The 12,677-nt window shown below is 42.4% G+C and overlaps 2 protein-coding genes across 3 annotated transcripts in view; one reads left to right on the top strand and one right to left on the bottom strand.

Moving 5' to 3' along the window:
* Positions 1–12,677, bottom strand: part of HHLA2 (HERV-H LTR-associating 2) — a 60,423-nt gene that overhangs the window by 27,248 nt on the left and 20,498 nt on the right. The gene's annotated exons all lie outside the window — the stretch shown is intronic.
* MYH15 (myosin heavy chain 15) overlaps positions 1–12,677 on the top strand; it is a 50,617-nt gene that overhangs the window by 36,994 nt on the left and 946 nt on the right. The window contains exons 34-42 of the mRNA XM_054813635.1: positions 418–542; positions 2,879–2,994; positions 5,393–5,585; positions 6,289–6,492; positions 7,483–7,608; positions 8,982–9,152; positions 9,651–9,755; positions 10,848–10,943; positions 11,454–11,591. Of these exons, the coding sequence (XP_054669610.1) occupies positions 418–542; positions 2,879–2,994; positions 5,393–5,585; positions 6,289–6,492; positions 7,483–7,608; positions 8,982–9,152; positions 9,651–9,755; positions 10,848–10,943; positions 11,454–11,591 (1,274 nt within the window). The remainder of the gene's footprint in view (positions 1–417; positions 543–2,878; positions 2,995–5,392; positions 5,586–6,288; positions 6,493–7,482; positions 7,609–8,981; positions 9,153–9,650; positions 9,756–10,847; positions 10,944–11,453; positions 11,592–12,677) is intronic.

Here is a 12,677-nt window from a genome sequence, read left to right as displayed (position 1 = left end):
GACTGATGCTGGCGATGATAGAAATTGGTATGGCCAGAGGAGAGCAGGCTTCCCTTTGCTCACCTGTCAATGAAACTCACTGACAGAGGTGTCAGTCTCAGGGGAGGAACAAGAAAGATGACAGAGGTGCAGTGGATGAAGCCTAGACAGCTCCCAAAGCAGAGCACAGCGTTGCTAGCCTGCAGATCACAGATAAAAACTAATCTGCTATAACCACTTCAAAAAGCATTTACAAGGAAGTCTGTGCCTTCAAGTCAGGTAAAAAAATGTTGCTACAATTGATAGTAAGGCAGCACTTGCATACAGACGAGCCCTTGAGGTAGGAGTCTGAGGCACAGGTCCTGTACTCATGCTCCGTGAATTGCAGTATGTTTGGGACACTCTGATCGCTAAATCTGTCCATCCTTTTTATTTCAGAGGAGATTTCTGATCTGACCAATCAGATTAGCGAAGGAAACAAGAGCCTCCATGAAATAGAAAAAATCAAGAAGCAGGTTGAACAAGAGAAGTCAGAAGTTCAGCTGGCTCTGGAAGAAGCAGAGGTAAGGAAAGAAAGCTCAAAGGAAGAGGAAAGAGTGTCTTTATCATGATTTTCCTTCCTTTTTCATCCTCTTGGCAACACAGCCAATGTGTTGATTGTTAGCCAGCACATCTCTGCACCCAGCTCCTCTGGCCTTGCTAGCTAGTGTTTTCAAGAGTGACTGGTGACTTTTGGAGATGTCAGCTCTAAGATCATCAGTGGAGGCCCTTTCAAAGGAGGTGCTTTGTAGGTTTTGGGTTTTGTTGTCGGGTGTGTTTGGTTTTTTTCCCTTTCAGGAAGCTCAGAAATCTTCTGTCCACCTACTGAAAATCAAGTCTTTGCTCTCTTTGGCATAGAATATTTAAGTCTTTCAGGAAACAGGAACTGCTGAGAATTATGGTCTTATACCATTTTATCAGATATTTCTGGTGTCTAGTTTCCAACAGCAAATTCACCATTTTCTGGTGTTAAGAATAAGAAGTCAAACCTCCTGATGACTTTAAATTTTATAAGGTCTCAGATAGTGTGTTGGATAATGCAGCCTGCTTAAAAAAATGGTAGCAGTCTCAGAAATCAAATGAAAACTGGCTACTTACTTAAAAAATCTTTTACTACCATAGGAGTTTGGTAAAGACACTTAGCAACACAGCATTAATTTCTACAGTAACAAATATGCATGTACCCCAGAGGGATGCCTCATCCCAGTTTCCAGAAACAAACCAACAGTACGGAACAAGCCAACTGGAAATCCTGGTTATTCACTTCAAGGGCCCAGTTATCAGGGGTTTTTTTGAAAGTTTGGTGCATTGCAGAGCGAGGAAGGTGTCTAGGTGCTCCTGGCTAGAAGCAACACAGCACATACCAAGGGATTTTTAAGTGACAGCTGCATTTCTTTTGAATTGTACTCTAAATAATATCTGCTAAAATGAACATCACCCAGTGACAAGGATCCATTAATACCTTAAATGCTGTGCAACTTCTTTTGTCTGTTACAGGATGCTTTATACTTTGCAGGGATTTCACAGCCAAACAAACAGGTGTCATGATCAGAGCAGAGGAAAGAGCATCCCTTTCTTCCACAGCTCTGAGATATGGAGAGTGATTATATGCTCTGCCAATAAACTTGCTAGAAAGAATACATCAGTTCTTGAGGGATCTAAGGGGCACACTTTACTTTCCTGGACTGTGTGGAATGGCTTCCTAAAGCTCAATGATAATAGGAACTAACCAAAGTAAAGTGGTGATGTATCTTATTTTCATTGTAAAAGAAATGGTTTAATGCAGGTTTTCTCCCTTCCTCATGAATTTGGGTCTCTGGCAGTCACCGCTGGTGATGCAGTACTTCTGCATGCTGTTCCCATTAATACGTTGTGGCTCCTTGGCATGAAGTGTGCGTTCAACTGACCTGTAGCTGCTGTGTGATGGCTAGAGATTAGTGAGGATTTTGTACACCTTTGCCTTCAGAACCTCCATTCTGTTTCCATCATCTCTCGAGGGAAGCATAGCTAAGCCTGCCCAGTTCTACCCTTCAGAGAGCACTTCTAAAATATATGGCGTTCAGTTCTGTGCTTTCCTTCCTGTTTGATGCAAGCAGCAAGGAGACAGAATGCCACTGAGCCTGGTTTATGCAAGACCTGAAAGTCAGACATGTTATTTCACTATGGGCTGTTGTCAGCTTAGTTCTTGACTTCCATACATGAGAGAAATGTAAGAACAAAGACACAGGAACAAATCTCCCTTGTTTCATAGACTTGTCTGCACGTTAATTGGAAAGAGCGGACAGAGTATTTTGCATTTTGTCATATAGAGCTGATGTCTGTTACTTCTTTCCTTGAAGTCATATTGCCCAATAAGATTGTATGACTGGGAGGCTTTCAACACTTCCTGATTTGGAGAGATCTTTGTGAGCTGGGGGATGTGTGGACCCCTTCACCCTCCCAACAACAATCTTGTTTTAGCTTTTGCCTATCGCTTACAAGCCTGTGAATTTCTGGAGGGTGTCTGTACAGGGGTGAGGAGCAGGGAACGTCTGTTGATATCAAAACCACACAGGCAGGGCCTAAGGTTTGGGGGTTTTTTTGTGAGCTGTGGACTGCTTGACAATTTGTCCTCTGAGGAGCATGCTGCTCAGTTTTCCAGCTGCCAACTTACATTAGAAGGCAAATAAATGCATTGTTTTGCCACATAAGCCGCTCATGTCCTTGCCTAGAGAGAGAGGCAAGGAGGAAACAGTGCTATTGGGAACGGGAATAAAAGTGTGAAGGGATCATCTTTGTGTAGCAGTTTGTGATTTAAAAAAAAAAAATTAATAATAATAGCAACTTCTGGCCTACAAGCTCTTGGTGCTTTCTATTTCAGGGAGCTTTGGAGCATGAAGAAAGTAAGACCCTTCGTTTTCAGCTTGAACTTTCTCAGCTTAAAGCAGAGTTTGAAAGGAAACTGACAGAAAAGGAGGAAGAAATGGAAAATATAAGGTACTGTGCAGGAAACAGCATCGTTTCTAAGGCGAAAGTCTCAAAAGACCAGAAATATTCTCAAGACCCAAGCCAGTCAAATGCACCACAGGTAGTTATGCCAGCACAAGCAGATGCTGTCCATACCAGGAACCAAGACAGCTCTGGCTATTTGCCAAAGGGTAGTCCTACCACATTATCTTTTCTGAGTACAAATATTCCTGTCAGTTGATTGTCTGCTGATATACACATAAGCTCATCATACATACCACATAGCAGCCATAACACAGCTGACTGGCACACCCAAAGTCGCAGCAGACCAAAGGCCACTAAGTCTGTATGTTTAGACTATGGAGACAAGTAGGTCTAGAGAGCTGCCTTCTCCTAATCCTCTAGGACGGCTGCCTCCCAAGGGGAACCATGGGCAAAACCAGCAGTACTACTGCAGTGTTGCTCAGACCTCTGTTATCTCAAGGCATTTAGTTAGTTTATGCAGTTATAGCTACACTGATTGTGGGAGTACATGAGGAGCTTACTGTTATCTGTATGCCATTTGGGTAAGCAGTGAGAATGGCTGAGGTACAGAAAGTATGAATATAAAAGAGGAGCAGCTTACAGGTGAAAGGGGTAAACAAGAAAAATGGAAAGCAATTAGATGAGAGGAGGAGGATGTCTTTTGTCTCTCCCCTCCCACTCAGCACAAATGCTAGTCTGAAGAGTTACACTCTTAAATGATGCTATGCTGGGCCAGATTTTCAGATATGTGTGAGTGCAGTCCTTCAGAAAACTCTGGCCTTGATTTAGTCAGTGTTGCAACACTATTAATCCAAGAACCATGACACTGTTTATTGGTAGGTTAAAGGGGAGGGGAAGTCCAAGACCCACCTTGGCCAGCGTAGATACAAGGATTGATATGTTAATTGTTCCAAAACCAAGAATGTTTCGTCCCTTTCAGATACTATCTTCTAATGTCCTGCAGATGTCGGGATTACAGAGATGTCAGGACAAGCTATCCTAATCGGTGCTTTCTGCCTCAGCTTCATTATGAATGGTTTGCTGCAAAGTTGTTCAGCAGATATGCTGTGTTGTTCCCTGGGAGTCTAGGGCACAGTTCAGCATCTTGCTGAAGCAATAAGGCCCTCAAGGTTTTCCTTGTTGACTCTGATTTCCCAGAAGTCCTACATTTTCAGTAAAACTTGGCCAGCGGCAAGATAAATGTTTGCCTGTGTGAGTCATATTCTGTGCTTTGAGTTACCTTCTGGTTTTAAGAGAGCAAAACTTTCATTGTAGGATTTCACTGTTACCGAGTTAAGAAAATGAAGCACCTGTCTGTATATATTTTGCCATCTTTAAATTGACACTAAGCTGCCTTTCACAGGGGGACCAGGCTGTTCATTGGGTGGGCTTAATCTCTTGACTTCAGATGTCTGTAACACAGATTTCTATTCCTGAATTATTCTCCTTATAAGTAGCATAAGAAATTTTTTTCAACATCTACTTTAAGACACAATAAATTGTAGCTTACACGTGCCATTTACTATAAAAAGCACCTAGAGTAATTAGCTTAGAGTGTAGCTGCCTACCTTCAGTTTGATTAATCTCCTCCACTAATGCCTTCATAAAAAGGCTGAGATATAAAACATAGAATGGTTTGGGTTGGAAGGGACCCCAAAGACCATCTAGTTCCAAGCCCCCTGCCACGGGCAGGGACACCCTCCACTAGACCACGTTGCCCAGAGCCCCATCCAACCTGGCCTTGAACACTTCCAGGGACGGGGCATCCACAACCTCTCTGGGCAACCTGTTCCAGTGCCTCACCACCCTCACAGTAAAGAATTTCTTCCTAACACCTAATCTAAATCGACCCTCCTTCGGCTTAAACCCATTACCCCTTGTCCTGTCACTACACTCCCTGATAAACAGTCCCTCTCCAGCTTTCCTGTAGGCCCCTTCAGGTACTGGAAAGCCACAATGAGATCTCCCTGGAGCCTTCTCTTCTCCAGGCTGAACAACCCCAACTCTCTCAGCCTGTCTTCATAGGAGAGATGCTCCCAGTAAATGATTCAGTAAATATCTTGGCTAGTGTTTGCTAAGCTTGAAGTGCTTCTTGTTAGGTCCAAACCTGTACTTGCTTGAGTTTACAAGAGATCAGAGAGAACTCCTTGCTGCAATATTGCCAAAGGAAACCGGGGAAAAGAATGCTATAGGTGCTTACAGATCAGGAGTTAGCTGAAGGTGTGAAGCACACCAGCCAGTTAAATGGCAGTGAGGCACTAGAAACCTGCACTATGTGTGTCATTCAGAAATATACTGTTTGTGGAAGTGAGACACTTTCAGAAAATGAAGTACTGTTGCATGTAGTTCTGTGTTCCTGTGCAGAGAAGAAAATTACTCCGTTCACCCTTCACGTCCTTTTCAGGAGAAATCAGCAACGCGCCATAGATTCACTGCAGTCCACCCTTGATTCTGAGGCACGGAGCAGAAACGAGGCCATCCGGCTGAAGAAGAAGATGGAAGGGGACCTCAACGAGATGGAAATCCAGCTCAGCCATGCTAACAGGCATGCTGCAGAAGCAACAAAATCAGCACGTGTCTTGCAGACTCAAATAAAGGTACCGTGAGAGCTGCCAGTCCCAAGCAGACAATGGCAGGTGCGGGCTGGGTTTCGTCAGCACAGAGCAAAACAGCAATGGTGATGGTAATTAAGAGAGAGCTAGTGCCAAGGATGTGCAGGGAAAGACCTTAGCGATGATGTCTGGAAAAGAGAATACTGAAATATGGATTTCTTCCAAGACTTGCATATAAGCTGGATGACATCCAGTTATAAACTCCTTGCTGGCTACAGCCTCCTGTGGGGGCAGAAAGCTACAGCATGAGGAACTGAAAATCTATTATTTTCTTGTGAGCTTGCAAGTCCTTTAAAAGTGGAGAGCAAGTCAGTTGACAGGACTACACCGAGTATGTGTATATTCAGCTTTGTTATTTGCTTTGACATCTGTAATAGTTAAAAAAAAGCACACTTTGCTAAGACACCTCTTAAGTCATCACCTCCCCCACACCTAAGCAGCTAGTTCTGCCTCAGGCAGAACTGCGAGCTCTGACTGATATGAACACATGGGTTTTCCCTCCATTGCATCACACACCACAAAAGCTATTCAGCTTAACGTGTGGAGGAAGCCTTTCTTCAATAAAGAAGCACTGAAATTCTTGAGGTGGGTCCCACACAACTTCTGCAATCTGGGGTCCTCTTATGTAAACACAGCGGCTTGAAATGGAGTTGCACTGGTAAAAAGACAAGTATCTGTTTTGTTGTAGGAGCTTCAGGTGCAGCTGGATGATTCAGGACACGTGAATGAAGATCTGAAGGAGCAGCTGGCAGTCTCTGACAGGAGGAACAATCTTCTCCAGTCGGAGCTGGATGAGCTGAGGGCTTTGCTGGACCAGACTGAACGGGCAAGGAAGCTGGCAGAGCATGAATTGCTGGAAGCCACTGAACGTGTGAACCTGCTTCACACACAGGTTGGCTTTCTCTGTGCTCTCTCCCTCATTGGGTTAAACAGCCTTGTCTATTAAGCGCAGACACTGTTTCTCCATGGCCATCATAAGTCAGACACACCTTGCCCTCCTTCAAGTGAGAAAATGAGGGAGAGGAATTAAGTCACTCCCTTCAAGTTAGCTGGAACTGGTGATTCAGCCAACTGCTTTAAACAATTTCCAGAAAGAGCAATGGTGGAAGATAACAAGATTAAAATGTGTTTCCTTCTTTCATGCTGTAAAACCAGCCTCCTGCTTTAGTTAAGCCATATCTGGGATGGTGCGGCATTTCCTTGGAGAAACAATGCAGGTTCTGTTTTTGTGCAGGGCACTGCTCTTACTTAGCAATGAAAACTGCAGAGGCTGCATTCTTACAATAGGTGTATTGTGCAGGGCAGGAAACTACCCCAGAGTAAAGTGCTCGCTGCCACATCACAGGTCTTCATTAAGATAAGCCTTTGGACCTTGTCAATATGAATGCTGCAGTTTTTACACGGCCCTGGAGGGGCATGCCCTGACTTGCCAGCATTTTTGCATAAGACCAAAGCTGCGCTTCACAAAGTAATGATCAGAAAGAAATGAAAATGTGCTACAGGCTGGCAATGTTTTGCAATGTTTCCTCCAGCCCATTGGTGATATGGGGCTTCTTTTCTTCACCTCATTGACTAACCGATTATGGATCATTTATTTTCCAAAATGAACTGCCTTACTCATTCTTTTATTTTATCGGAATCAAGATCTGAATATTTACAGCATTGAGAGTATTTTTAATATTTCCTCAGTCTGAAGCTACATATGCTAGTCAAGGCTGGCCCTTACCACGTACCTGGGTCTCCCTTCCCAAATACTGCTCTGTGCAATCCAGGAGTTGCGAAAATCAGTAACCCTTGGTGTGCTATGGTATTTAGAGGAGTTATGTCTCTAATAATCACTTTTCCTCCTTTCCCACTGTTCCTTTGGGGAAAACAATAAAAGAATACAAGCCTAATCAATCAAAAGAAGAAGCTGGAGGGTGACATTTCCCAGATGCAGAATGAAGTGGAGGAATCGATCCAGGAGTGCCGGAACGCAGAGGAAAAAGCTAAGAAAGCAATCACAGATGTAAGTAGGCTGACTCCTTGCTCACTTTTTTCAGTACCACAATGTCTTAGGACAGCCAAGAAAGTATTTCCCAGGTCACCATTTCTGTGCTTGGTACAAAGCTCATACATCCAAAGCGCTCCACAGTTACCTGGAGGTAACTGATGAAACTACAAAATTAAAACAGGCTGGAGGTAAAAAGAGAGGAAGGACATTTTCCTGATGTTTAGGTTTGGTTGTTTTCCTGGGGTTTTTTTTCCCCCCAAGAATGCAATTTGCACTGATCCTCAAAGTCTCAGGTCATGTCACCTTTGAATCAGGTACGTCATATACCCAGACAGGCTAAACCAGTTCAGACTGAACTAGCACTAACTGGTCTCCCGGTGTACATAGAATCTGATGTGAGAAACAAAATTACTGAATCCCAAATGAGGTGCCCTAGAACTAGCTGTCTATTGGAAAAACATGAGGCCTAAGATCCCAGAAGGAGAGACGGAGTGCATTCTTCCTCTAGGGAAAACATAATTTGGGCAGGTATAGTTTCATTTCCCACAGACCTGGGGAAATCCATGTCTTCAGAGTTCAGTTGATGTATCACATCATACCAACAGATAAAATGAAAGCTAAAACTGGAGGTTTCTGAGAGTTACATGTCTGGACAAAGCTATTCCTGCACCATGGTCTTTACTGCTTCTCAGCTGACAGAGAATTACTGCCTGCCAGACAGAAGGTGCTGATTGTCCTTGATTCAGCTCCAGCTTGGATCGCAATGACTGCTGTCTTCCAATGACTGCTCAGTGATGGGTACAAAATCTGTAAATAGCTCTTGGTGGCAGGCACAAACATCAAAGCAGGAATGAGTTAATTGGCACCCTTGTTACTGGTCTTACAGAATGGCCAGGGACTATGTAAGATGTTGAGACGAAGCTTTCTATCCCAGCACAGACTGCAGAAACTGCTCTGCTGTTACAGCTGCTCAGGAAGCTTTTGTCTATGGCTGTGCAGGGAAATCTCTCTGCCAGTTGTTTTAACCTTTCAAGAGCTCCAAACACCAAGATTAGATTTCAAATAAATTCTACATAAAACATCTGTAGTGAATGGCACAGACTTACCTGTAGGCAGTATAAATGAAGAGATGATATAGCATAGATACTAAAAAAAACAAAACAAAACCCCACCAACCCCTCCAAAAAACCCCATAGCATTAGAATTGGAAGGAGGAAAAGGCTTCCAAAGCTATTCTGTCCTATGGTTTCTCTGTCTAGGCAAGATATGCACACACAAGATATTCTCTGGAGCTTTGGGTACAGTGAATGATCCAAATAGGGGACAATCCAAGATCGATTTTCCATAATTTCTTTTAAGAGTTGCTGTAAAATGTGGTTGTTTTTCAGGCAGCAATGATGGCTGAGGAGCTTAAAAAGGAGCAGGATACTAGTGCTCACTTAGAGAGAATGAAGAAGAACATGGAACAAACCATTAAAGACCTCCAGAAGCGACTGGATGAAGCAGAACAAATAGCCCTGAAAGGTGGCAAGAAGCAGATCCAGAAACTGGAATCCAGGGTAAGTTTGTGATCCAACTTCGGACCACTGTCTCCTGCTTACAGACCTGGGGCTGCCTGGTAAGTTCACAGAGGCCAGTAAGGGATACTATGAATGCCTTTCCTCTGTTTCACAAAATGCAGGTGAGCAGTTCTTGGAGGCATGCTTCCCCTTCAACATCCAGCTACAATGAGCTGTTGTAGCACAGCAGATGACCAAGCCCTTGATTAAAAAAAAAATTAAAAAACCAACAGCTAAAACCAGCAAAAGCCTCTCCAATCCTTGCTTCAGTTAAACCTTTTTGGCTTTTGCATATGTCTGCACCATTGACTGCTGGTGTAGCTTAAATACATTTATGAAAAAGCAGAAAGGATAGGTGACATTTTGATCTGTTCCTGAAATTCAACTTTATGGAGGTGCTGAGAAAATTAGCATTTCTTGAACTGTGAACCAAATTATCTGCTGCTTTATATATATATATATGTAGCATAATGGTAAGGGTTTTCCCTTTTTTTGCAGGTTCGTGAGCTGGAGAATGAACTTGAGACTGAACTCCGTCGCAATTCAGATGCCCAAAAAGGAGCCCGCAAGTTTGAGAGACGCATAAAAGAGCTAACTTACCAGGTATGCTGAGAGCTATGGTAACCACTAGGTCCCTGGAAAGAAATGTGTTCTCCCAAACAGTGTCTTAAGTTGCCTCAGTACTTCAGTGAAGGATGGCATTACCCAGAGCTTTCTGACTGTAGGAAGCTTCAGGGATAAGAGGAACATCTCCCTCCAGCTACCATCATCCAGCCTGATTCATTGTAACTAATGTTAGAAAGCCTCTCTTGCTGGGATTTGAACAGTTTCAGCACAGTATTAATATGGAGCAGGCTTAGATGTCTATTCACACCGTGAGAGAAGAAAGAGCCCAGCTGTCTCTCAGCTGTGCTGATGTTGCTAAAAAGAGCCAGGAGGATTCAGTTGACTCTAACGCATCATTTAGTGTAGGGTTGCCCAGTCCCAGGGCTCTGTCACCTATTGCTGAGCAGCAAGGTCCAGTCCTGAGCCCCTCGCAGATCTGCTAACAGCTGCTGCTGCTTGCCTTTTGAAAAAGGTCTTCAGCACACAGCACTGATCCTTTTGATTTCAACTGCATTCTTAAGAAGATAATCCCATCCATCTGCTACAGGAGATTATTTAGCCTCCTACCTGTTGTTTTACTCTGACTTTTGTATGCAGAGCCTGAAGGTTGTTAGAATACAGCATGCAGGCAGAATTAGGTGGTCCTTCTGCTTATGGACTATGACAGCTTAAACCTGGCTCCTTTTACCAGAAATGCCTCCAAAACGATGTTAAATATGCAAATAATGTATTTTTAGGCCTGCCCATAAATCTGTTTCACTAAATAATAACACACTTTATAATGACAAGAGTGAGGAACTCTGTGTGTATGTACGTGTATACCTCTGAAAGTGTGTGCACATATATAATTGTGTTTATATGTATCTATATTTCCATGCATATAAATGGGGAGAGTACTCTCTTTTAGTCCTCAGCCTCCAGGCTTACATACATCTTCAATCAACCTATAGACATTTTTCACTTGTATACACAGGCTTGTTTGTATTTTGAACTATATGTTTCTAAAATAATATATGTGGCGCCCATACCTATTACATTGTGGGAGGTGCTTTTTCAACTATTAACCCAATTAATGGTGTTTTGTTACAGTCAGAAGAAGATAAGAAGAATCTGGCCAGGATGCAGGATCTGATTGACAAGCTACAATTAAAAGTGAAGAGCTACAAGCACCAAGCAGAGGAAGCTGTAAGTAACTATTTGGGCCTTTTTACCTTTGAGAAATTTAATTTCTAAACCCACAATCTTTAATCCATAGAAACTTTTAGTACAAATACACATTTTTTGTGTGTATAAATGTTTTTACTTATATTCATATAAACCTTGTATGTATATATCTATTTATAATATAAGTAAAATAAGTAGTATATGTGTTGATTATATATAAGAAAAAGTATTCAATTTTATCTTAAGATTGCAGTATAATTTGCAAGGGAAGGGGGGAAAGAAAGGAACAGGAAAGACTTTTTCCCTCCTAGTCCCTCAGAAGACATGTTGAGAGTCTCCCGGTTCACTTAATACAGAGAGTGCCACTGGCAACATCAACTCTGTAAAACAACAGCCTCAGTTCTCCAGGAGGCAAGTGGTTCCCCCAGAGCTGTTACCTAGTCATGCTGAGCACTCTGCTTCCCGCTTGAAACGGAAAGCTTTTTTTCACGTGGACGGTAGGAAATCAGCTGTGCTGTTTTCTCTCACCAGGAAGCACAAGCCAACCTGTACCTTTCGAAGTACAGAAAACAGCAACATGATCTGGATGATGCTGAAGAAAGGGCTGAAATAGCTGAATCTCAAGTTAATAAGCTGAGGAGCAAGTCAAGAGACATTGGCATGAAAAAGGTATGGCTACACCACATGGGGTAAATGTGGCTGTTTAATACACAGTAGTGGATGCAGGAAGATCTCTTACATCTGTTAAAGGAATGTGGACTAGAATAAATGGTTGTTTACTACTTTTTTTTTTTTTTTTTTAGTTTCAGTCTACCCTTTATTGTAACATTAAGACAAGCCTTTAGCACAGCAATCTGATGCTTAGGCAAAATGAAATCTCTGTCCTCTTGATGTTGTTGTTTAACCTCTGTGCTCAGCAGCCAGAAGTTTCCAGAACTGGTGGTTTGGGGGTTTCTGCAAGTGATATTAAAAAGTTCCATCTTTTTCTCCCTCTGATAATGTACATTTCTGTGTATGTAATACAGCCTGGGGATTACTTCACTAGCAGATTGCCAGATATTCTAACATTGCTCTTTCAATGAACTTATATTGATTTGAAGAGCTGGATGAAAGGAAAATATTAGTGATTAGTCACTTAAGTGCTGAGGAGTCATTAGTAATTAGAAATATATTTGTGGCATTTTGCACTTGAGCAGAATGGTAGTAGAGTAATATTGATGAAACTAAAAGGTCCCCAAGAACTTGGTCCGGAACTGAAAGAAACCTTTGCTTACCTAAGCTTGCCTCGTGGCAACCAGGGTAAGTAAGAGTGGCGTTGTTATTTGTAGGAGGGATAGAAAGAGGAACTGGGTCATTGCTTTTATCTATTTCATTTGCAAGTGTAACACAAACTCCCATGCTTAATGTCACATAAATTTTATGGGGGATGACAGCTCCTCAGTCAAGAAAGAGAAGAGAAACTTTTCTGTGTAATTTTGGTATTTTTATCACACTTGATCCCAACACCTTCCTGTTCTTTTCTGTATCCGCCATTCTGTGGGAGGAAACACTCCCATTTCTGCTTTTGTATTGGACCAATAAAGTCACCTTTAACTGATATAAAAGACTTTAGCTCCAGCACTGAGAGAAGAGCTACATTAAAACTAAATGAAGATCTGGTCTCTCACATATTTATTCATGATGAAAGCAGTATTGCATCTGAAGCTCACAAGTTCTGAAGCTTTTAAGAGTAAAAAATTTCTACATATTTTTTTT

The sequence above is a fragment of the Grus americana genome, chromosome 1 (assembly GCF_028858705.1).
Source record: "Grus americana isolate bGruAme1 chromosome 1, bGruAme1.mat, whole genome shotgun sequence".
NCBI lineage: Eukaryota > Metazoa > Chordata > Aves > Gruiformes > Gruidae > Grus > Grus americana.
This window is presented reverse-complemented; position numbering and strand designations above follow the sequence as displayed.